Source organism: Pavona decussata, unplaced genomic scaffold (assembly GCF_977016875.1).
Source record: "Pavona decussata unplaced genomic scaffold, jaPavDecu1.1 SCAFFOLD_76, whole genome shotgun sequence".
Taxonomy (NCBI): Eukaryota; Metazoa; Cnidaria; class Anthozoa; order Scleractinia; family Agariciidae; genus Pavona; species Pavona decussata.
This window is the reverse complement of record NW_028145494.1, coordinates 316,228-342,379: the sequence shown is the minus strand read 5'-3', so window position 1 is coordinate 342,379 and position 26,152 is coordinate 316,228. Positions and strand designations below refer to the sequence as shown.

At 39.7% G+C, this 26,152-nt stretch overlaps 3 protein-coding genes across 4 annotated transcripts in view; 1 reads left to right on the top strand and 2 right to left on the bottom strand.

Moving 5' to 3' along the window:
* Positions 1–1,856, top strand: part of LOC146476459 (neurofibromin-like) — a 71,284-nt gene extending 69,428 nt beyond the window's left edge. The window contains exon 75 of the mRNA XM_085114333.1: positions 348–1,856. Coding sequence (XP_084970459.1) covers positions 348–719 — 372 coding nt within the window. The 3' untranslated portion in view covers positions 720–1,856. The remainder of the gene's footprint in view (positions 1–347) is intronic.
* Positions 1,857–5,368: 3,512 nt separating this feature from the next.
* LOC146476458 (uncharacterized) lies at positions 5,369–15,992 on the bottom strand. Of its 2 annotated transcripts, none has more exons than XM_085114330.1 (4): positions 15,417–15,992; positions 13,729–13,997; positions 11,330–12,309; positions 5,369–10,883 (listed from the first exon to the last, which is right to left on the bottom strand). In XM_085114330.1, the coding sequence occupies exons 3-4, from the start codon at positions 12,285–12,287 to the stop codon at positions 5,890–5,892; spliced, it is 5,952 nt and encodes a 1,983-aa protein (XP_084970456.1). In that variant the 5' UTR covers positions 12,288–12,309; positions 13,729–13,997; positions 15,417–15,992; the 3' UTR covers positions 5,369–5,889. The 2 variants fall into 2 exon arrangements, with proteins under 2 accessions (XP_084970456.1, XP_084970457.1); XM_085114331.1 differs by having other exon boundaries at positions 13,733–13,997.
* A 253-nt stretch (positions 15,993–16,245) lies between these two features.
* LOC146476457 (uncharacterized) lies at positions 16,246–26,140 on the bottom strand. The gene is made up of 3 exons (XM_085114329.1): positions 26,008–26,140; positions 18,833–19,014; positions 16,246–18,485 (listed from the first exon to the last, which is right to left on the bottom strand). The coding sequence occupies exons 2-3, from the start codon at positions 18,850–18,852 to the stop codon at positions 18,032–18,034; spliced, it is 474 nt and encodes a 157-aa protein (XP_084970455.1). The 5' UTR covers positions 18,853–19,014; positions 26,008–26,140; the 3' UTR covers positions 16,246–18,031.
* Positions 26,141–26,152: the final 12 nt, after the last annotated feature.

Here is a 26,152-nt window from a genome sequence, read left to right as displayed (position 1 = left end):
TCTAAACATGTGGACCAATTTCTAACTTGGTTTTGTTTTTTGCAACTGTGAAGTTTCCGTTTTCATCATGTACTGTAACATAAATCACATTTATTCCACCGCGCACATGCCACACATGACATTCCAATCCTAGCAGTATGCAGGATGTTTGTCCCATGAACCTAGTTTAATGGCCTTAGCTCCCACGAGTCTCCTGTAGCTCCGTGGTAGAGCATTCGAACTAGTAATCGAAGGTTTAGGTTCGACTCCTGATAGGAGCACTCGGATTTTTTTCTGAATATGGCTGTGTCACTTACTGAATAATACATCATTCTCATAAACCTCTGTGTTGTTCGTTGATTTTTCAGGAACAAAGCGGTCAAGCAAATCGCGCCCAACTCTTCATGAAGTTCCTTGAGGCAGTTATAGAAGTGTACGGCGTACCCACAACCGAAGAAAAAACTCATCGCTCTGGTTCTGTTGCCTCTATCAAGCCACTGATGCTTAGTTCCAGTACTGAAGACGTAAGAGCCGGTCCTTCGTCTTCTCTCTCTTCTTCGCTTAGTTCTTTAGCTGGTGGCGCCACAGGAGGAAAGAACGTTTCCATTCCTCTGCCCTTTAAACGGTCGGGAATGTCTCTACGGCAAAAGAAATCGGACAAGGAGTCGCCGAAGTTTCGACGAAATTGGTCGTCCAGAGGAACACGAAGCACCTCCGCTGGAAAAGGTGTTAAATGGTAGCTGAGGAACGTGGAGTATAGGTTTAAAGATTTTTTCACGAGAATGTCGCTGTACAAAGCTTTGAAATTTTTAAAGAAAGAAATTGTGGGGATAATTGCTTAAAAAAAGACACCACAAGAACGTTACTCTCAATAGCTAACCCCAGATCGAGGGTTAAACTTATCAACCCTTCTATGATCAGAGCAGAAGTTCTCCCCTTAATTTCAATATATGAACGCTCATGCGGGTCATGAGAATAAACAATTCATCAAGGACATCGCATGAAGGTGAGAAGTGAAAAAGAAGGCAGTACAGTCCACCTTCGGAGGAAGACAGCTCTTTCAGGAAGATACCTTGGTTGCCTTTTGACTGCAACGGACGCCTCCGATACACCCACGATTCTAATATGAACACCTTTCTCGGACGGACACTGGTACAAGATGGACAGTCAGGGCTGGTCCCGATCATGTCTGTTGTGGAGAGGGCTCACTATATTGGCTTGTCAAAAGCAGCTGTCTTTTCTAAGGAGGCGTAGAACTGATACACCTTCTTTGAATATAATTAGGATCGAATCACTGGCTCGATGAAATGCCTTGAAAAATGAATCTTAATTCCTTTTCCGACGCGCTCGGGACGGTTTTTGCTTCGTTTTGGTGTAGGAATTGTTTCAATTCGCAAGAATCCATTCAACTTAACGTTATTTGAAGCGATCCGGTTCAGATGTTCTTACAAGGGTGGCCTTTGCGTACGTTATTTGAGTTGTCACGCAACGTTCGAGCTTCGTGACGGCCGAAGTAACAACAGCGAGATTAGTGTGATTATTCATTCGTGACTCTCTCTCACTCTGTAGATGAAAATCATGACTGAGTTGTTTCATATTTGTGTAAATTTCTAGCACAAGCATAAGTATAACAACCAGATGACTTCGTCCACTTATTGCCCTTCAGGAATTATGTGTTGTGTAAAAATGTTTCAAACACAGCTGTATTTTTTATGATTTTAAAATTGCCGCTCTACCACTGGTGTGAGAGCGAGGCAGAAATGAATTGTGACTGTGAAATGAATTGAAATTAAATTAGGTTTAGTTCTCGTAGTGATTCTAAAATTAGAATTGTAAATAGTGAAAGTGGTCTCTTATAAATTATATTTTACTTCTTATCGAGCAATTTTCCTTCACTGAGCCGTTGATAAAGCGGATGTCGAGGGTCCTGTGTCGGGGTAACTCATCTTTTTGGGATGAGAGGCGTGGGTGAGGAGAAAGAACACCCCCTCCCCCCCTCATCTCCCTTAAGGACGCTTTGGTCATCCTTAAATGCACTAAAAAAACGAGCTCAAAGTTTGACAAAGGTTCCAAACTTCGACGTGAAAAATAAACCGTTGCCACATCTTTCAACTGAATGGCCTCACCTAAGCGTTTATCACGGACGCAGATATTAGATCAACACGGTGTAACTCGTGCTTTGAATCTTAGAGGGAACAGGCATTTTTGCACTATCGTGAAAAACTGCGAAGCAAGTAGAGAAGAATCTCTACTAACTGGCATGTCTTTACAACGACCAACATGTTATTCATTCACGGACATCCTCTTATTCATCCCCATGATGGCCACCTCTCTGCAATGACCAGAAAATTCTGTGCGAAGGTGACGGATGTAGAGGGGTCTAACTTTGGTTTGTAACAGACACACTCAAACTCGTGTACCGAAAAAAAAAAATGTGATGAACATGTTCTCAAAGTATTCTTATAAAGCGGTTGTTTTTTTGTCACAATGCGCTCTCTCTACCGGAGAGCATAATTTCCTGCAAAGCTTCTTTTTTTCATCTTTTTCACCTTCTGTACCTTACAGAAAATGAATGTCTGGTGCCAAAACATGAACTTTGTTACGTTTTCTTACCCATGTTCAGTAGACACTAAATAACTTGATGCATTGGTGTTGACGAAAATGAGTGTTACTACTACTAGAACGGCTAAACTGGTTAGGGTTGGGTTTCGCCATCCCTGCTGCGTTTGTCAAAAATCTCGATAACATTTCGGGTTAGAAAAGTATTTAATACAGATTATTTCATGAATCACACATTTTCTTTTGTTATTGTTATTATTGTTATTGTTATTTGTTATTATTTAACTTACATCCTTCATGAATATTAAACTAACTGAAACGAGGGATTTATACAGATAAATCCCTCATTTACATTAGCAGTACTGCGAGAAACGCACACATCAGGTTGCTTCTATTGTTCTCCGTTTCTCACCTAAGTGTGACGGTACTAATTAGCCGGCGTTTGTCCCCTTGAACAAAGGAATAATTTCATGAAATAAGTCAGATAAGGCCCGGTTCATACGTCGAACTTTACATGAGCCGAACCTAATACCTATTAAGGTCGACCCAAATAATTAAGTTCGGCAGTTGATTCAGACGTCGAACCTAATTGAAGTCGAACTTAATTAAAGCTAAGGTGAGAAAGTAGATTTTCGCGGTCAGCGGCTGTTGTTTTTACTCAAGAAGATTTAAAATGGCGGGAAAGATGAATTCTGACATAAAAGAACTTGTTTGGTAAAATAATAAAGATAGGCCAAACACGGCTCCTACTGGTCGAGATAGGAAGAATATGACCTTCAAAGCTTACGAGTACGTCTTGTTGAGATCTCTCTTTTCTGTACGAAAGTAAGGAAGGGTCTTTGTAGATCTCCCTTAGCAGAGGCTGATTTTCTATCAAGTGTCATTTATCAGGAGCCATAGTCAGGGATGGAGACCGTAACGAGATGCCATTTTGACTTGTGGGCTTGTCCCCATGTGTTGTACCAAAAAATCTATTTTTAGAAAAAAAATTGCGCCAGACGTGCGTGCGCGCACGCCTGTAAACGGCCAAGACCGTGCGTGGAGAAATTGAAATTTTTTTTCTACCCGTTCAAACTGGCGTCCAAATTTTAAAAGTCTGCCAGGAAATATCTACTCAGTGCCCATATTTAAGGAATTAGACTCTCACAAAGGAAAAGGTAACAATTGAAAGAAGACGGGAAAAGTTGGAATAAGCGGCCTACTGATCACTTGACTCTCACAGTAAAGTCAAAAAGGCGCCAAAACGGTGGCGCTGCGTGCGTTGCTACTGTTGAATGAATGAAAAAAGCTTACACTCTACGGACATGCACTCAGACAGGTAAGGATTTTTTTATCTTTAGTGAATTTTTTCTCAGCTGCTTTCCGTGTCACATATAAGGTAGTAGCCCCACGCAAATTTGCGTGTATTCACGCGGGTTTATGACGTGAGGAAGGGGGCGGGGGGGGGGGGGGGGGCTAAAAATAGATTTTTTTGGTACAACTCATGGGGACGCGTTGACCCCACGCTTACAGTCTCCATCCCTGATTATGGCTCCTGTGTTTACTCATCTGAATTGTTTTAGTTTAGGCACGGAAGGACGATATTCCATAACAAAGCTCAAAATGTTTTTGCAGGTTTTTTGGTTTTGTAGTGCCGACATTCTTTCGCGGAGGTTTACTTCTGAAAGAGTTTTATTTATAAGGTTATCGAGGTAACCTCTGTTGCGTAATCTCTGTTTGAATAGAGTAATGTTTTCTTCAAATGTTGTTTTTGAAGATTTTGTTCTGACAAGTCTTGACGCTTCGCCTTTGATAGAGCCTGTATTGGAAAGTTTCTGTCGGTTTGAAGTGCGTGTGCACTTCAAGAATAGATTCTTTTTTTTTTTTTTAATCTTTTGCATCTCAGACAAGTATATTCGGTTGTTTCGAAACAAGAAGAACAAGCACATTCCTCTTTTCCCGCTATCTTGTTCAGAATGAAGTTCTTTGCGCACATGCCAAGTCGATGGAATGCACAGACCTCTGGGATAGATATAATTTATATAATTTATACGTAACGTATGCATTTGGTTCGGCACATGAAAAGTTCGACGTCTGAATCGAAGTCGAACTTTTGCCGTTCTATTCGACTGGCGCAGTCGAATAGAACGGCGGGTCGACCCAAATACAAATCTGTCGATCCTAACTGATTCATACGTCGATCTTTACATGCGCCGAACCAAATGATTAGGTTCGGCTCATGTAAAGTTCGACGTATGAACCGGGCCTAAATACCTCGAACGTCGGTATTAATCCATATACATCCCTCGGGATGTATATGGATTAATACCTCCGTTCTCGGTATTTATCTCTTACTAATTTTCGTTACTAGTTGTTAACAACGTTGAAAACTTTGCAATGATTAAGAAATTTGCCAGTTTGCAGTAAAAACTGCTACTAATCGATAGATATGGGATTTTTGATATAGTTATTCTCTTCGGGAGTTTTGAGAATAGGAGCCCCCAGTAGCATCCGGTCAAAACAATCGCAGAGATTCTGATTTTCTCCTGACACAAGTAGATGCTTAGTCGTTATCCTAACTTGACAAACATGCACGTCTGTCAGAATAACGTCTAGAAACGGTAACTATGGTTCTACAATCTTTGGATGCTCTTCGATTTTAAAAGCTTTCTTGAAATGCCCGTTTATATGACCAGGGCCTTACGGATACTTATTTCAATTAAACTATTTTAGCAAGCTCTGACAAAGTCTGAACTTGTTTGAGTTCCTTAGTCCCTTCCTCTGTAAAAGAAGCTTGGGGGAGCTGAACGGGAGGTGCCCTACAACCTGCTGAAATCTGTTTTACATCAAGTTATCAAAAGATCCGTGCAGGAACATGGTGTTTATTGAAGATCTTGACTCATTAAGTTACACTGGAGAACTAAAAAACTGTTATTGAAGGATGGCTGTGGTATGGAAGCCGAAGCCATTACGTCAGTGAAAATGAATTGTCGAAATAGTGGCCTTGCAAATGGAGAAAATTTTTAGTATAACATAGAGGGCAAAATTACTGAATGCCAATTGGTCGAAACGGGGAATTTTTTCCTAATTTTCCTTTCACCGAGGGCAAAATTACTCACTCGTTTTCTAACTATTTTGCATTTACATATCAATAGCATTAAAGTTTCTATCAGAAGAAAGTCAACTCCAACCTCGCTTCCACTCAAAGGCCAGGTCACTAAACACACAGCTGTAAAATCAGTGAACTACTGTTGCTGGATAAATGTTTGGGACCAGTCACAAACGGTGGCTGTGTTTTCTTTAGCAGACACAATGCATTAAAGAATCAGAAAGCTTTCCGTCACATGCCATTTCACGCGTCTGCTCAAAATTTCAGAGCTGGTAGGAGTAGAACGTATTTTCGAAAAAAGGTGGCTTCCTGAGTTTCAAAATTGTTAGGTAATCAAAGTTGTCGAACGACCCGTAAGACGTATCAGAAGCAAGCCTTGCAACCAGTTTCAGTGAATCTTTAGACGGTTCAAGTAGGGCTTTCCCCATACGCAGTGCGGCAAAATCCGAGATGCTCACTCCCAAGTTAGTCTTAGTGGTATACAGCATCAAAAGTTTAAAGTTCCAGCGTTGGAACTTTAGCATCACATACTTGTAAGAAACTGCTTGCCAGTCACACAATAAGGTGGACCGGTAATCGTTCAAAGCACTGTCTAATTTCAAAAGGAATTTAGGAGGACTTCCGTTGGCAAACGTAACATCTTTGGCGTGTAACGAGTATGTCTGCAACTTATCAAAGCTTTCTCTAAAATTTAGATAGGATGTGCGCAGATCTCTTTTATCCGGAGCTGTAGTTCGTCTTTGCTCCCTTTGCTGGTTCTCTGCGTTGTAAGTGCCTTTAGTAGTTTGTTGTAGGCTTTCATAGCTTGTTCTGTCTATTGGTTTGCATTTCAAAGACCGTTGTATGTCATTATATCCGTCGTTCAGAAACTTTACTAAACCATTTCTGATAATACTATGTTTTGATCTGAGGCGTTGGTGTTGATGAAAAGCATCGATTATGGAATGAAAATGAGACAAATCCTGGTGAATCGCAGGTAGACAACCTTCATTGTCCTTGTTAGCGTCACACTGCTCTATTATTTCAATGCAGTCATGGTAGACTTTGTTAAGTATGGACGATGCCGTTAAAAGACCATGTTTTTCGCTTTCACAGCGCCCGTGCTCTTCATGAAGAGTAAATATTTCGTGCTCCGCTAACTCAAGAAACATGTGGCCAGGACTCATTCCCAAAAAGAAATGGAAAAAAATGGAATATTCAGCTTCTATGGTTGGATAACGAAGTTTGCCACCGAATTTCTTTATGACTTCCACGACTTTGCACCAAGGACTCTTCAAATCACAATTCGCACCACCAGCGAGTTTTGCCAAATACATTGGAGTTATACCATGTTTGTTAGGACAGTTTACGTCAAGGCCTGTTACTTGCTTGTTCAAAAGCAAATTATGGATAAATAGCCACATCCCTCGAATGGCCGCGATGTGATACAAAGTTAGCTCAGAACGATTTTCATTACAGCCTATGTTTACTGTTCCATCTCGGAGTATATGGTTGAATATAACAGTTGCTGAAGTCGATGCGAAATATACTTCTAAAGCTGTTAGCATATTTTCTCGTTGAAGATTGGGAAATGGGCTATATTTCACAGAATATAACACAGAAAGCCAAAGCGGGGAGAAACCGTCTGCATTTTTTAAATTTGGGTTAGCTCCCCAGTCGAGGAATCTTTCAATTGCAATTACATTTGCTCCTTGTGCTGCTCTGTGAAAGGCGTTATATCCATCCGCATCAAAGCAGTCATTAACAACTTCGACTCCTTGGGGATGCGACTTAATTGCCAAGGCCAGTGGGCCGTCACCTGTTCCGACGACTGTTGATGACTCGTTTTCTCCGCGTACCTCTTCATAGCTATCGAAAAAGTAGTCGAATAAGGAATCCTTCGATCCTAGGTATTTTGACCAATTTTTCTCTCCTCGTACAAATTCAGAAAGATAATGTAAATAGTGTAACTTGTGATAAGAAATCATATGCAGTAAAGATATTTCAAAGGGCTTTCCGCAAAAAATGTCTATTTGAACTCTATGCTTTGCCAGTACTTTGGACATGTGAGGCCCACCCTGGTAAAGATAGACTAAAACAGGGCTCAGTCCTGAGTGATCTCGACAATTAACATCCCAGCCTGCCTGCAATAAGACATTCGAAGTGCGAACCAAATTAGCCCTTATCAATTGAGTGAGCAGCGAGCAGTTTCCCACGTCTGGATAAAACAACCCTCCTGTTCTTATGAATGCTTTTTTTAAGGCTCTTGGAAGAAATGGTTGATCAACTTTTTTTATGAACGTGTGAAGAATTATGTCATAAAGAAAAACAAATGGTATAGCTGTAGCTACCAAATAACTGTCATGTAAACCATCAATCCCAGTCAGCTTAAACGAGGCGCTGGCTTTTTCTTCTAATACGTAAAACGCACTTGCGTATGTTTCCAGAATGTTACCGTCCCTGATTTTAGATTTTTTTGCAATGATGTTGTTAGACAAACTGTAGGAAATTCTTATCAATTTATTTAACCAAGAAAATTGAAATCTGTTTTTTTCCCAGGGTTGTTTCTTGTTCAAAGCTTCGATCCAATTGATAGGTTTCTCAGCATACAAGTCATCAAAGTATTCCTTTCCAACGATTTTTATGTTCCTAACAAAGTAGTGTAATGGTGTCATGTCAATGATGTCTTTAGCAAAGAAGTTGCTACCCAAGTCAAGCAAAGCGCAGAAAGTGCTTGTCGCAAAACACGTGGCGGCACTGTGAAGAGGTGTTGAAGAGTTGTAGCTTTTTCGATTGATTTCTGCCCCGTTTTTGACAAGAAGGGTCACCAGAGCTTCCATCCCATGACACGAGGCTATATGGAGTGGAGTCGAACCACTGCAGTCCCCTGCATTGACGTCTGCGTTCTTTCCAACAAGTAGTTCCGCAACTCTATGATAACCATGCATGGCTGCAATATGCAACGGAGTAAATCCGCATGCGCAATAATTGTGCCGTAGCTCCGGTAGCAGAAGCTGCGCATTCGAATACGGTGAACTTAGGACACTGGTGTTGCATTGTACTGAAGTATCAATGCCTGTGGCAAGCATCACTTCTAGGACTTCGAAACTGTTTAAATAAACTGCCTCATGTAAAGGACTTCTACCGGCAGCATTGAGACACTTGATGGCACTCTCCCGTTGATTTAAGAGAAGTTTGATAACAGATAAATGTCCACCCTTGACTGCAGCATGAAGTGCTGTCTCGCCCATTTTTAGATGATAACTGTCACCCATGTGTACCCTGGTGTCATTCCAATTCGTATTTTCTGTATTTGCCTTCATGGAATCAAGGGCAATGTCGGTTATACAATCATCTTTAACACCTTCATTTAGCAGATAGTCCACGACACCCTTGTGGCCTCCTGCAGCAGCATCATGTAATGATACACCATCCAAAACTCCACCAGCTTTCCTAAGAGCTTCAAGGACCTCAAGATGTCCATTGCTAGCTGCTAAGTGGACAGCAGTGCTATTGCACCCAGTCTTTCCGAGAACTTTCATGTGAGTTTTGATAAGAAATCGAACAACGTCAACGTTACCCTCCTGAGCAGCGATGTGTAACAGTGAGTATTGGCAAGTCCGTCTTCTACACTCGTTAACGAGATATTTAGTCAACGGATTTCTTGAAAACATAACGTCCGTACATGTGACAATGTGCTTTAGATTTGCCCCTCTCTCGAAAAGATAAATTAGATTTTTCAAGCGTCCGGTACTTGCTGCCATAAAGGCAGGCGTTCGTTGGTTATTATCTAAACAATCGATGTCATAGAAATGCTTGACTAATAGCTTTGTCACTTTTTCAGTAGCTGCTTGTGCACTCATGTGTAAGGCGGTGGTGTTGAGTTCATCAGAACAGTTGACCAGTCTTGATGGAAGTGAAAAAAATTCACGTATCTGATGTTCATCTAAGCCTCCCTCCACGATGTGGCATGCTAAATGAAATGCTTCTTCCGCTGTCAAGTTTTTTTCTACACTCTTGATAATTTTAAGAAAATATTTTGCCAGACGTTTGTGACCCTTTTGTTTGTTAATGTAAAATAATCTTCCCTTATTGGTTTCACTGGTCAGCCATTCAGATAAAGAAGCGTGATAAATTCGTACATGCCCATTTTCCAATCCATACCTCAGGAATAACGAAACTTGATCCAGTTTTGGCATGAAATCATACTCGAAGTCGAGGGCTGATGGGTTGTCCAGCTTAACGACAGAATGAATTACCTCGGCAGATAGCGGTGTATATGATGCAACTAGTACCTCAAAAATTTCACGTAAAGATTGGAAAGATTCTCTTGTGCTAAATTTTCGTTCAAAATATAGCTGGAATATGTTGTTGAGTGTTTTGGGGACGTTTTCTGTCCAGTTGTAGCCGTTCGCTGATGTAAGTAAAACGTTTAGCACAACCCTCACAAATAAGAAATTTCCTTGCGATTTCTTGACAAGGGTTGAAACGATTCTCTGAGTTGGTGTATCGTTGTCCCTGATCAAAAAATGTGCCTTTATCCTAGATATAATGGAACCTTGTAATGGATATATCTTATTTGAAACGTAGTTTTCAATATCCTCTAGATTTCTCTCGTCGTTGGACCTCAGCTCAAGGCTTGGCATTCCCTTAAAGCTTGTAGTGATTGTGCTCGTATAACGTGAAGTAATAATCAGTTTCAGCCACATTGGAAGCCGGTGGACCTTTGACTTGAGCATGCTTAGGATTTCTCCTTTGTCGGTGGCGCACTCGTCCAAGGCATCAATGATAACATACAAGGGCTGTTTGGGCTTGCGCTTTAATTTGTTTAGGGGTGTAATTATTCCTTCTTGGAAACACCATTCTGGATCCTGTGTGCAGCTTTGTTGTAGTACTCTTTGCACAAACGAATCTCTCGAAAGAATATCACGGTAATCCTCAATTCTCGAAGCAGCCATATTTGCAAGATTTTGGACAAATTTGGCTGCACTTTGTGTCCCCTTGTCCGAGTGCATACAGAAATGATACCCGAGGATCCTATCACGAATTATTGGGCTTGATGTTCTGGAACAAAGCAATTGACAAACAAAAGCTGTTTTGCCCGAACCAGGGTTTCCAATAAGCAAAACACCGCGTGTCTTTGTTTGCTCCAGGGCTTCGTCCATTTCCTGGTACAACCAGGTTCGTCCTGTAAAGTCTGACCTGGATGACACAATAAACTCGCTAAAGTCAAAGGACTTAAGCTTCCAAAGATCATGGTGGATTTTGACAGCACATCCTAAAGAGAAAAGGAAAACAGTATAAAACAATTAAAGTGCCCCTGGGACGAAAATTTCATTTTCCATCTTTTTGCTTTTTCGTGTAGAATATGACCTTCTTACTCATGTTACCAAATTTCAATCCTTTACGGCGATTGGAAGTATTTTTTTTTAGCCTTTTATTCGAGATTTCACGGCCGCCATTACTTGGCCTTGTTAACTTCCGGAATAAGGCCAAGTAATGGCGGCCGTGAAATCACGAATAAAAGGCTAAAAAAAAATACTTCCAATCGCCGTAAAGGATTAAAATTTGGTAGCATGAGTAAGAAGGTCATATTCTACACGAAAATGCAAAAAGATGGAAAATGAAATCAGTTTCGTCCCAGGGGCACTTTAAGAAATAGCATCAAGCCACATCTCTGGATTTTAGTTGCTGTTTAGTCACCATATCATACGTTTTACATACCGTCTCTTAAGAATGTGTCATCATTCGAGACATCACACAAGATCCAAAAAAGTAAGTACATCCAAAGTCCTCTCCTGAAAATCCTACACTTCCTACCGAGATATCCAGGTAGACAAAGTAGATGCCACAGTAAGTCTAAGGGTGAGGCCTTGTTGTTCCTTTGTCCCAGGTCCTCCACAACCTGTTCCAATTCATTTAATTGTTTTCTGTTTCTTTCAGCTTCCTGCGCCAATTTATTCATGACATCTTTAAAATCGGCCAAAACTTGTGCTTCCATACTGTGCAAGTCTGTAACGCTTTTCAGATTGACGATTTCTCCTAGAGCCCTTTGGGCGTCTGGATCAGCAGTCAGTTGGGGATCCTGCAGCAAGTTCTCGATGACTTGAAAAGCATTCGTCTTATCAGCATTGGTTAATTCAAGTTTTGCTACGTGTACCCATCTGTTGTTTCGAGTTTCACGAACGTCCTTGATCAAGGCCTGAGGAATGGTAAAATGGTCACACCAGTACATTAAGTTCAAGATACCAGTGATGTCCATGTCATCTGCACTGTGTATAACGGCATGTCCTCCTAAATCAGGGAGGAAAAGCTTAGCTATCTCCCAGGGACCCAGAATTGGATCAACCCATTTTGTGGAATCACTTTGCCTCCAGTTTGGTTTGTTTGCATGGTGATGAGCCTGAAGTATTTTAGCCCATGAACAGGTGCGCATGTCGTGGTATTGGTTTGGTCTTCTCCTTGGAACGTAGACGCAGGTGCAAGGTGCAGCTCCGGGCACAGCTGCAATTGCTGCAGTAACGTTGTTATAGAAAGTCCTCGTCTCGCGGTTAATGAATGGACGAAGACCTTGGCAGAGTACTGTTGTCAAGCCATGACCGAGGGCAAGCCAGTTTCTGTACTCTGGTGTAGTAAGGGCTCCCGTAGAAATGGATGGTGCAGAGGAACTTGCTGTCGCCATGAACGTTTAGTTCTGAAACTTACTATGAGAGAAAAGAAAAATGTTTGGTTGCTTTTTTTCTGTTAGGTAGCACTTCTTTATCTGGTTGGAACATTGAAGCGATGCCAAACAAGGATTTATAAAAGGCCATATAAAAAGGTAAAGAAAACGGGCAAATGGAAAAAATGTACAGCCCATGACAATGCTTGAGGGATTGAGGTTTGTAGAGGATAGGTTCTTATGAAATATTCTTGTCTTCCTTGTAGCGACCGAGCGGAATGCTATTGACGTCATAGACTGACCAAGCAGAAGTGAACGGTCAACCAAACCGTATAGTATGCAGCAGTAAACGTGGGCGATGAGGTGACAGGTTTCAAGTTACGCTCGAAAGGTTACATTGAATAGCATAATCATTGATGATACGAAAGTTTCACCGAATTCTGTTTGCCATCGCGTGCACGTGAACCACAAGTTTACTTCATAATACTTTTTAAGATATTAAGCAGTTACTGTTCGTAAAACGCTTTATGCAAAATTGTCACATGGAACGCCTGGTTTCTTGGTGGTACACTAAATAGGCCGAACTCTTTTCGATCGATTGCACCAGACGAGCCTGACCTAATCCATATTCACTAGTCTACGGCTTATGGAGCCACTAGATAATAACTCAACTTTTAAATATTAATGCAAATCATAAACTATAAAGGCTATTTAGAAAGTTTAACTGTTAGAACTAAGCTACTAAAGCCGCGGCAAAATGTTCCGACGTTGTTGTGCAACATTTGTGTGGAATGTTGGGCCCCAGGCTAAGTGTGTTTTAACATTACGCCAACATTCATCCATCAAATAATGTTGGCTAAATATCACCTGAACATAGACGTTCTTACATTGCTGAAAACAACAAATAGTATTTACAATAATTTACAATAGTGTTACAACGTTTTGCCATGGTTTAATTGATACATGGTACTCCAGACGAGTCGAGTAATACACTGCGAACCCAATGGTTCGTTTCGGTGAAATATCTGCCTTGGCCTGAGAAATTCGGATTAAATTGTGCAGAAAAACTGAGATTTTCTTCATTTAACTTTCAGCTAAAGAATTAGAACAGATCAACGTCTAATAACTTGCACAGATACGCCTTTAGAAAGGCCATAAAATGACAGGGGAACACAGGAACCAACATTTTAAGTGTTTTGCATAAATGTTCTCGCTGCGTGCCCCCGTACAATTCACTTCACAAAATAATGAGAGTCGGCTGACTTCTAAGCGAACTTGAAAGGGACCTCCCAAAGGAAAGTGTATTACGGCCTGTCAGTGTGTGATGGGTGAGTTGAGTTACTGTGATTATATATTGCCTGTCTTCCTGTGGTTGGATTTCAGATTTTCGACGTATAAGAATAATAATTTGCATCCAAAGGCGTTGCAACAGGGAACATAAAGATCACGCACAATAAGCTACCTACTTTAACTAACCTTCTCGTAGATGCTGGTTACTCAAAATGCTGCTGAAGGAATGGTGGTCGCTAAATCAGTAGAAAGATCTTGTTAAACTTTCAGTATACGTTGTAAATTGTGGCGAAGCTGCAGTCACTAGCTGTGCATTTTTCCCACGATCTATTTTCGTTTCCGCATATGCAAATAAGGAATCTGTGTGGTCTCGATCTGAATAGATGCCGCGTCTCTCATGCGTGGATTTTCAAGAGGTAGTGACATTGAGCTATTGACGACCTAGCCGGGTAGCACTAATCTGTGGAACTGCAGACCGCGGAACCGCGCAACCTGCGGAACCTGCGGAACCCGCGGAACCAAGAGAAATAGCTAGTTTTTTTTTTTTTTTGCAACTTACATACCAGGTGTAAGGTTACAACTGATTTCATTGCTGTGTATAGACCCGGATTTTTTTTTTACATTATTCGACCAAGAGAAAATGAGATTTTCTCCTAATCCGACAGTATGATTCGGCGGTCATGATTCGACCGAGAGGTTACCAAGCTCATCGATGAACTCGCAAAAATATGAAGGTTCTGCACGAAGACTTGAGGTGGCGGGTGATTTATCACCAATATTTGTACGGGAGCTTGATAAAGGAAACATCCAATGTTCTTTTTACGAGTACCGCATTTGTTTCAAAAATCCGTAGATTGTATCGGCAACGTGGCGAGGTGAACCGAAAGAGAAGTAAAGGACGGCAATAACTGCAATAACATTTGTCGTGGTATAATCAGCTATAAAACGACAGTATGTTGCCCTCAAGAGTTCATTTCTCTGTTTGGCAATCACCCTCAGCTGAAGTTCAGAAAAGCAAAACAATAAGCTTGGAACGTTTGGCAACCAGCCATTTCATGTACCAGCATATACTAGAAGAGATGGAATTTTGAGGGAAATAATTTTTGTATACTCTGGTGTAACTGCAAACTTTGTTCGACTTCAAACAAAGGAAAAATAATGAGTTAGACGTGCCTTTTTGTACATAAAACCAAGGCGCAGAATCGATCGACACATTGTTGCAATGCTAAGCCCGGTCCCTGTAACGGCATGAAACCGGTCTAGGTACATATTCATCTATATAGAGTTCCGGCTTGCTCCTTATCATCGCCTCCGGCTAAAACTTTATTTTCTCTATCTGTTCCAATACCAGGCAAAGAAACTTTTATGCTAGCATATATTGTTCAAGATATTGTTCAAGAAACCAAACATAAACAAAACAAACACGAGCATAGAAGACAAGATTCTTTGCCGTCCTTTTCTTCTCTTTCGGTTCACCTCGCCACATCTACAGATTTTTAAAACAAATGCGGTACTCGTAAAAAGAACATCGGCTGTTTCCTTTATCGAGCTCCCGTACAAATTATTGGTGATAAATCACCCGCCACCTCAAGTCTTCGTGCAGAACCTTCATGATTTGCGAGTTCATCGATGACCTTGAAAACCTCTCGGTCGTATCATGACTGTCGAATCATACTGTCGTATCAGGAGAAAATCTCATTTTCTCTTGGTCGAATCATGTAAAAAAAATCCGGGTCTATACACAGCAATGAAATCAGCTGTAACCTTATACCTGGAATGTAAGTTGCAAAAAAAACTAGTTATTTCGCTAGGTTCCACAGGTTCCGCGGTCTGCAGTTACGCAGATTAGTGCTACCCGACCTAGCCTGCTTAGCAGACGTGATTTTGGAGGGGGAGGGGGAGCTTTTCCCGCTCCCCCCTCCCCAATTACAGCTGTTTCGTAGGTTATGGACGGCAGTTACCACACAAAAATCGTACTTTTACTACTGTTACTGTTTTAGTTTCAGTTGTATTGTTCACTAGATGCTTTTGCACTTTCGAGTATTTGTCCAAACGAAATAGGTGCTCACCCTTCCCCTGGGCTCCCAAAGTGGAATAAGTGCCCCGGCCGGGCGGTCAATTTTAAAAGAATGAAGATGGGTGAAATGGACTGCAATGAATATGGGAAAGGGTGCGCAGAGAAGGTCAAACAGAAAGCAATAAGCAACTTAGCTTGGAAGAAATTTTGAGAAAGGAAAATTTAAAATAACAGCAAGTAGTTTTTAAATGACTCCCAAGGAAGATTGTAGTCACTACACTTATATACTTGAGCAATGAAAGTGAAAGATATGAAATTCATACATTTGAATTCCGGATAAAAGGATTAGTAAGTGAATTACCATTGCAGTTTGTTATGTACGCAACGTATGCAGTTGAGAAAAGAAAGCCTTAAAATAATTCAGGCCTTTTCCACCGCTTTTGTTTCACCAACCGGAAAAGGCGTCTGCTCTCGCAGGCTAGGGATACTTTAGCAATAGGACGAAATGAAGCGACTAGTTAGGGAGCTTGCTTCATAACAGTGCAATCAGACCAGATCCGTAGCCCCCATAGAGGCAACTCGAAATCTTTGAATTTAGTTTAAACCTTCCCGAGGAAAAGATTTTCAAGAAACCATTGGCATGTCAGATCGAGTGGAAGAAATTTTTTCTTTCCTAGCGCTACATCAATTCAAGTTTATTTGTTGACCTCCGAGCATCTAATTCATTTAGATTTAACAAAGCTGCTTCTAAAACCAATAATTTAAGCTATGAATTAAGTGAAGTAAAATACCACTTCATCACTAAATCAAATTAACAGGTCTCCGACATTTTGTACTCTACTGTGCCACAGCTTGTGTTCATCACAAGATCCAGGGCCCAGTTGTTCAAAGACCGATTAAGCTAATCCTGGATTAACTTTGATTCGAGTTTAATAACTAAACAATAAAGAGTCTTCCTAAAGATTCAGTTTTGTCTTAATTTTGACAAAGACTATTCTTCACCATAAGCTTAAAACTAGCTTTAAAAAACATTTTTAATGAGTGAGATAAAAACCTCGGCTTCGAACAACCTCGCCCTGGGCTTTACAAGAATTTCAGATGATCCTTTAAAGGCTATCCCGATTTTGAACTGATTCATTTATTTTGAGTTTTTATTCAGTGTCAAAATTCTTAATGTTGTCTCCTGTGTTCCCAGATCGTTTTCTGCCCTTTTAAAGGCATATATATTTGTGTAAGCTGAAACAGATTGATCCGTTCAGATGCTTTAGCTGAAAATTCAAGATACAAAAAGTTTTAGGGAACGGAATTTTATTCCCCGAATTTACAAGTTGTTTGTTTTACGAGAATGCAAGCTGATCGTTTTTCGCGTTTTTAACAACGTATGTGTCCCTTCGAAAAAGCAAGGTGAAGTGGTTTAACACAACCTCGTTCCCAGGGTCTCTCCTCTTCACGTCCCCTCTCTTGCTCCCTGGGACGTGAAGAGGAGAGATTCTGGAAACGAGGTTGTGGTTTAACAGTGTTATGAAAATTTAAGCTGACAATTTGAAAACTGTAGATTTTCTTTCCCACTAAATCCGAAATTCTAACGCCATCGGGACAGACATTCACCGAAATACAGCTGTAAACCGTTGTGTGTAGTTCCCCTGATAAGTCTCTCTAAGATTACATGTTCATTGGCTAATAATTTTAGTGGCCGTTTTCACCTTCTTCAACACGTTTGTTGCCTCTTGATTTTTGGTTTAAGCACCAAGCCTTCAATTTTAAGGCAAAATTTTAAAAGGTGCTTCACCTTTCTTAACTGGACTTTTTTTTTGTAAGAAGATCACTGGACAAAAATTGGATTATTTGTTTAAAAAAATGTATTTAAAAAGATTTTACCTACATGTAGTAATCAATTACTTAAATACTCTAAGTAAGTAAGTAAGTTCTCCAATGTAGCTACCATTAATTTGATGATTTGTTTTCAGGGCTGTACCTAGGATTTTTTGTCTGTGGGGGCAAGCTCCGCACACCCCTCTGGCAGGGGTCACCTGTATAAAGACAGGGTTTCTAGTTGGAAGTTTTTGTTTTCACCCCTACACAGAAAGTTGCCTTTAAGACTTTTAAAGAAAACAAAACACACTGAATTCACACTGAAGGGAGATTTTTTCAGTCAATTAGTCGATTTTCTTGTGATTTCGGAACAATATAGCAACAAGAAATAGCTCACCAAACTCAAACACTATGTTAGAAAAAAATTCAGTTTTCCTGGTGGGGGCAGCTGCCCTGGTTGCCCCCCCCCCTTATTTACGGCCCTTGTTTTGAGAAGATTTTACCGACCACATTAAAATTTGCCTAAGTTCTCTTCACACACAATAACGTTTTAATTTATCTTGCATTTTTTTTTAAAATTAAGAGGATGATGTTAATTTTGTCAGCTTTAATAACAACTAAAATAAATGAATGTGAAGCCAGGAGGTTAATGACTAGTAACATCATTGAAGGCAGCTAAAAATTTCTCTGTGGCTTGTGCTCCTGACAAGGACACTGTCCTCTTGTCTTCACCATCACCAGATATAGCAAAATATGGCACACCAGATATTCTCATTTGAGTCTTTGCACGGGAGTCTTCTGACAAAATCAAATCCACATCACGCGTCGACTTAAGATAACCTTCACTTCCTTCAAGGCCAAGTTCCTTGGCAGCTTGAATGAGTGTGTCAACATCACTGACGTTTAGGCCATCTTCATAAATCATACGAAACAAGACATCTTTTGCTCTTCCTTGGCCCTCTGGTCCTTTTTGCACCCCAGCCAGATGAATGAGGCGGTGGCAGTGTAGCGAGTTTGGCCATGTTTTCCAGTTCTTGAATTCTAACCCATCTTTCTTTCCTGCCATCTTGAGTGAATGTGTCCATCCATCACCTCCCCATCTGAGAAAAGAAAATCAGTCAATCAATGAATCAACAAGGCAGTCTATTTACCCGAGGGGGGGAGGGGCACTCCTTGGAATTTTTTGTGGGGGTGGGGGCATAGTTCGGTTCTTGAAACCCTGACCCTGTTTCAGATAGGGTCAGGGCATTTGCATCTGGGTGGGCGTATTCTCAGAAGGGCTTATGTGTGGAATTTTATGGTATTTGGCATAACATGAACAAATAATATTAAAAAAAACTGTGAACAAATATATGAACAATATGTTAGATGGTTTTGTCCCAGACATGCTCATGAAATGATGGTTAAATATTAGGTATTTCACTACCAATTCAAAAAAAGGTTATACCTTCTCATATTGTATGCCATATATTCTTCTCCCTTTGGGGCTGTGCGCTTGTCAATGATATATGGATGCTAGTTAACAATGATGCTGGCTGAAGTGAACTGCTGAATAGCTTTGTCAAGGCGTCTCTTGCCAACATAACACCAAGGACAAGAGAGATCAGAGTATACATCAATGTTGATCATCTGGAGAAAAGGTAAATATATTGACTTATTACCTAGTAGACAGGACAATTTATCACTCTCACCCATCACCTTTTTTGTGCCAAGCAGCATAGAAATGACAAGTTTTCCACTAGTTCTCCCGCCCCAGCCTTCTCTTCCCTTTGCTATTTTCATCATGCTCTCTTAAACCCAAAACTGCCTTCTTTCAACACCTCCAACAATGTCCTTCTATAAGTTATATATATATATATATAAGTTATATATATATATACAGGATTATTGCAAAATATGACAAAACACAATTACTTAGTGCCTTTCCGGACTTTTGCTTTACCTGCTGTGAAAAAAGGTGCTCTTTTCGCGGTAGCTGAAAGAAAAGCCAGGAAACTACAAATAATTTAACTGCAACCCAGCTAGCTGTCGAAAAGTGTTTCTTGCACATTGCTTGTTACTTCCACCTCATTATGAAAGTGAGGCTAAGTGCAAGGCTTCTCATGAAAACTAATTTTCTTTGCAAATGAATGAAAATTAATTTTCATAATAAAAGCTTTGCACCTACACCCCGTCCACATGTATACGTTTAGGTTTGTAAATGTATATTTTTGTTGTGTTTAGGCCTCCTGTCCACACTTAAATGACATAGCCATCTCTGTAAGTGGATATTTTTGTAAAGAGCCAACAGAGTGGATAAATAAATTATATTTGTAAACACATAACATGCATGTTTATCTACTCTCATGTGAACAACACAACTTGTAAACACGTATGTCACAGAGCATGTACGCTTGCTTAGTCAAGATTTCATGGCAATTCGGGTTCCGAGGTGCCCTCATTTTATTCTTCAGTTATGCATTTGCAATTTTCCTATCGTTTACGTGGGGATAGGCATAAATGATATGTTGTGGAATCATCATTTATGTGTGGACAGACAACTTTGTATACGTTTACGAATGTAAACGTATACGTACAGTCGAACCTCCCGTAAGCGACCACCCATAATGTCAAGTATATGTGGTTGCTTACGGGAGGTGGTCGCTTACAAGAGGTCATACCACAGGGGGTATAATTTTCGGGTTGTTAACGGAGACCTGACCCTTTTGCCAGTGTTAAACGAAACCCATAGTAATAACTTTTCTTACCTTAGTACAAGTATATTAAGACTGGTCCAAAATCATTCTAGGCAAAAAAAAATCTTAGGGTCCATGGTGTTTATTGTTTGTATTTCACAGCGATTGAGACAATTATTGCGAAAGAAACTTGATTCTTTTATTACTCAAAGTAGTGCTGTCTAAATTTTTCAGGAACAGAGCATAAGCAAAAAGGTAAGACAAATAAAAGATAAGAGAGTTTTTTCCTAAAAGGGATTCAATCTAATTAAAGTTTATTTCAGTGTGAAGTATAGTGCATGTGTATTTTATCAAAATTATTGTTTCAATGCTAAGCTATATCGGGAAACACTTCCGGTTGCTCCGACTGTAAGATTTACGGCGTCCGCTGTAATAATGTGGTCAATATGTTACAGTGAAACATTTTTCACTTTCCGCCTGTGAGTGATACAGCAGATTGTGTGTCTAGTGGTCGCCTGCGGGAGGTTAAAAACAATTTAAAATATTGAACAATCATCTCTAAGAGGTGGTCCCTTACGAGAGGTGGTTGCAAAGGGAGGTTCGACTGTATGGACGGGGCCTTAGCCTCGCTTTCATAATGAGGTTCAAAGCAACTAGGAAATAGCAAGTACTTATTTGTTTCTTGACCAACCAAGTTGAACACATTTACGTTAAGGGAAGTGGTCAAAACTACTACAGTCGAACCTGTATTAAGTGCTCACCCTCAGGGAATGGCTAAGTGACCGCTTAATACAGGTTGCACAGAATACATCACTTACTTGGTTAAGAAAGTTCAGTGATAAAATGGTATGACAAAGGAGAGCATGGTATTGAAACGGACTAGTAAAACATTAACACCACGATTGTGCAGCTCATTAGAAACTCAATTGCCTGCATGCTTTTTGTTACCATATTTAAAGTGCCACTACGATCAAAATTTTGCATCCCTTTTTTTCTTCACCTTTGGAAAGTAGAAGTGATAAATACTTACCGCGCCAAATTTTACATCGAAATTCTAACGGGAAGACCAGTTATTTTAAACGCGAAGTTCAGCTTCGCTGTGCCGCCATTACTCAAACGACAAATGGCCGTGAACTACATAGAGAGCTGGATCTAGTTTCACCGACAGGAATATAACGTCATACGCGCACAACAACATGGCCTGCTTTCGAATGTTCGATCTTGCTGAAAGAAGCCACTTCTTTTTATTTTAGTGGCTTAAGGGCCGTCTTTACAACGCACACGTATTGTAGGCACCCGAGAGAAACCTAATGGTGGTTGTTTGAACATTTATGGTTCTGAAATACGTCAAAAGGGGGTAATTTCTTCAGACAAATCGTCTTTTTGTACATCGCACCGAAGTACTAAAGACATATCCTCTCGACAACTTCGACAGCTGCTTCGAGGGAAACTCAAACGCAAGGACTGCCATACAATGCTACTGCCTCGATGCTTACTTTTCCAGGGTAAAGCGAGGGACTAAGTGAAACGATTAGGCCAAGATAACGGATCGGAAATGAATTGTTTTCGTGAACGCGTGCAATGAAAGCAAGTGGCGCGGAGTGGTGGTGTGTATGTTTTGTTTATAGCTCATTGTAGTGCTTTGTTTGTCTAGTGTTCATTACTTCTACTTCCTATAAGTGTCATGCTTTGGTAAAATAAAATTGCATAGATACTCCATTTTATTCAAAATAATAATAATAATAATTGCTTGTGGTATAATATTGACAATCAACTGCCTCGAGTTTTTCGAATGGTCTCTTCGTACAAAGCACCCAACACATTTCTGAAAGACTTGTATGCCGACTGTAGAATACACAGCAAGGCGAGATTTTCGATCTGTATTAAATGAGCAATTGTAATTAAACTGATTGTGACATTGACATGAAAAATTCATCTCTATATATTGAAACAATCACATGATATGTGAAAGTACAGGTCAGAAGAAATTTGCAGGCAACTTTCCAACTGATGTGGACCTGCTGACACTCCAACTTGCAAAATTCTCTAATGTAACCATCACTGATTACTGTGAGTCAAGAAGGTATTGTGGCAATCCTACTTGGTCTGTGTTATTAACTAATATTATAATACTATTATTGAGCAATTTTTTTAAACATCACTTGTAAATAATGCTTTGACTGCACCTTTGTGCAGACTTGCAGTGAATATTATGCATGAAAGTTATCTTCAGGGACAAGTCAAGATAATATTTACAATTTAAACCATATTAGTTTGTACTAAAGAGAACAAATGAACCAAACTGACAAAATTATGAGACAGTATTTTGTCCAATACCCTATCCTAAAGAGTGTGGAAACTACCAGTGCTTGGTAAATTTCATCTTTGTGTTTGAATTATTAATTTTGTATTTTTGCCTTCTTTTGTTTTCTTGGCAAAGTCTGTTATATGAACAGCCAATTTTATAGCATTTTTTGTACAACATAATAAATTTCTAACAAAAGTATTGCACTGTTTTGGTATATACCAGAGACAGTACAAAGGCGTCAACAAGGTCACCTAACTAAGCACACCATGGTAAAAAGGACTACCCATGGTAATAATGCCATAGTAAATCTCACTTAGCTTTTAGTTTAGATCTGTCAACGAAACTTCCTGAACCTTAAAATATTGCGATCTGTATTATTAGGGTTAGTTTAGGGAAGCATGAAGGCATTTTCACAGTTACAGAAGATACCTTGTCCAGAAGAATGAGCCAGGATCTTACAATAAGGTTTACATTGTACATAATGTGCAAATTTATAAATGGAAGGGAGAGGAGGAGAACTACCAGCAAATTTTTGCAATATTTAGCATTGATATCATATCAATATGACAAGTAGGTACTGGTAATGCATGCAGACTGTGTGTGTGTGTGTGTGTGTGTGTGTGGTTTTTTGAAAAGTTGCTGTCATACCCATGTCATCAAGAGCCACAATGCTGCAGACATGGTGAGAGTAGACAGCAAGACTGGCCTCTGACTTCAAGGGTAAACTTATCTTTATACAGGGAAGGTTTTTGACCAAGGATCATGGCATGCATTCTTTTGCTCTGAGTATTCTCATTGTTGAATATGGTTATCAGAGAGGGCCACAGCAAAAGGCGTACCTTTAAATTTGATCCTACAAACTGCCAACATAGCTGATAGGAGAGTCTTCAAAAAAATCTCCTGGATATACAGTGTAGGTCAAGCACATTAATATAAACAGTGAAGGGATTATGGAAATTGTTTACTGATGGCCAATTATTTTGTTGGCTTGTTCATAGTGAGAGAGATTTGAGTGTTATGTCATAACAGCAACAACAAAAACAAAACAAAAAAGCCCCCCCCCCCCAAAAAAAAAAAATTAAATAATAATAATAATAATAATAATAATAATAATAATAATAATAATAATAATAATAAAATGAAAAAAAAATATGTGGTATTATTGGCATAAAAAGTGGCTTTGATATTTAAAGCTGGCCCTGTTCTTGGTTCTGGTTATTTTCTGAAGGCCAAAGTAAAAACCCTCAGATATCAACATCCAACATAAGAAAGCCAGGGCTATTTGACAGAAGGAAAAAGCTAAACAGAATAGAAAAACAACAAACACATAGTATAAGTGTAAAGCATGAAAATGTTTGTGGGGTCATGTAAGATAAAAATTACAAGATAGAAAAAAATTAAAATGAAGTTCATGTCGCTGAACAAAAACAAAAAAAATAAGCTGTGGTTTGTGTGAAAATTTAGGTTAAAGTATTTTGGCTCTTAATTAAAAACACCAAAGAAAAAAGACATTAAATCTCATTTCTGGTTGAATCTCCAAGAATAATTAAGGTATATCTGTGGAAAGGATGGTCATTCTTTCATAACTTTAATATTTCAATTTTATGTCTGTGAACATTATGTGATTTTGTGGGAAAATACACAATACTGTTACAGCACAGTGTTATGCTGGCTCTTCACACTCAACATGTAAAATGATTACAATTATAGTGTCAGTTTTAAATGAGATCAAGAGGCTGGTTTGCTTGTTTCACTCAGATTCACACATCTTCATTGACCAAGGAACAAACATTATTAAAATAACAAAAATGGGTGAGATATGATGCAAGCCTACTAAGGTTTGCTCCTTAGCTGTCCTCCTAAACTTTCTTATTAATCTTTAGTTTTCCAGCTGCATTTGAGGGCTTTACACAATTTATTGTTGAATGTTACTTGGACTGTGGCTTTAAAATATTAGGCCCCTCATGATTACTTCATTTACTGCTTGAAAGTTGTTGTAGAATGAGGAAGGGATCTAACCAGGTAATACGTGGTAGATTACAGCCATGTAGTATTGTAATATTGCAAATATTCTACAGCCACCCACTTTTCAACTGAAGTTAATTATACATCATTTTAGTTTTGTCAAAGCTTTATTGAACTATAAAAAACCGAGGTTAATAGTTCTTTTTTTTATTAACTCATTATGCAGCTTTGATTGATACATGCAAACACCATACACGCCACCAACATAACATCAACATGTATTGGTCTGGAGTTATCCATCCTATTCAATAATTTGTTGCTCAAGTGCTGCTGCGAATAGTGATTAGGTTCTGTTTACTAATCCGAAATAGAAAACATATCCAGAATATTAAATAACAATATGTCTACCTCCAATACAGTTGCTGAGTAAATGCCGGAGTGAATTCGTTTCTTCTTCGGCTTTACATGTAAATCCCAGGCTTGAATGAGCTGTTCGCGTGTCTTCGAAGCGTATTCTTTGCAGTCATACGACTCCAAATCCACCACCAGGGAAATTATAATCCAAGATATTCGGTAAAATTGTCCTTTAGATCGCTTTTCACCAAACTGGATGGCAAATCTTACCAATAATCTTGCCTATTCACTTACTTTAGGACTTACGATTACTGAGGTTTACTGAGTTCTTGCAAGGAACGCACGATGTTCGATGCGCGTATGACGTCACACAAAGATCTCATACAAGTAACCGCATTTTAGAATCACCACGGGCGTCACTTTGCCGTCGGAGTAATGGCGGACGGGTTTTCGACGGTTTTCGGCCACGTATTTCCAGGATCAGTAAGCTTGTATAAAGCTAATTGATAGCTATCTTTGCAATTACGAACTCATTAAATGGATTGGAACACGAAAAGGGCGAAAATGGAAGTAAAAATTTTCGTCGTAGTGGCACTTTAAGTGGTTTCCTTTTACAAAGTGACCGTTTAAAACAGGAAACACTTATAATTTGCTTGTTGGGACTTAGTATAGGGTGACAGTGATTACGGGAAGTAATTTTTAGGACTTTGACAACTGACCACTAATTAGAGGGTGACCGCTTAATATGGTGCAGCTTAATACAGGTTTGACTATATACTCTAACAGGACCCACCAAGCCCCAAAATAGATGGTGGCCTCTTCCTGCACCCCCCTTCCTCAACCTCAAAAGATGGCGTCTTTATCGCATAGCCACCCCTCTACCCAGCAGTAAAAAATTACAATGAGATTCAAACCTCACTTTTCTTGTTTATCTAGCAATGCTGACTCTTGCTAGCTGAATATTACTTTGTCAACTCAAATTTTAAAGCCAAAAACTAAAATTTTGTCGGTAATGTTCATGAGATAGGTGGTGTCTTGGATAACCCCCCTACCCCAGACAAGGTGGGTCCTCTTCGAACAAACTTGTTATATTTTCATAAGTGTTTCCCCTGCTTAGCTGAATTCATGCTTCTCTGTGAAATGTGAACTTGAGGTGAAAAAACTCGCAGCAGGAACCAATCACAGCACACAGTTGACACTTTAATAGCAGATACGTACCCGGGATTTGCTTTTAGAATTACGGCTTTCTTTTTCTCATTCACAACTTTTCGACAAGCCATTTCAAAACCTAATACACTCTTCTACACAGAGACAACCTACCATTCCTTGAAATTCTTTGAATTCTCACGGAAAAGCTACAAATTTAAATTTAACTGCAGCCCACCAAGCCAAGAAGTTTCTTTTCCATCACTCGTTTCCAGATCTCTTCCGAACGCTGGTACCTCTCGACTTCAGGCCGAGTTCA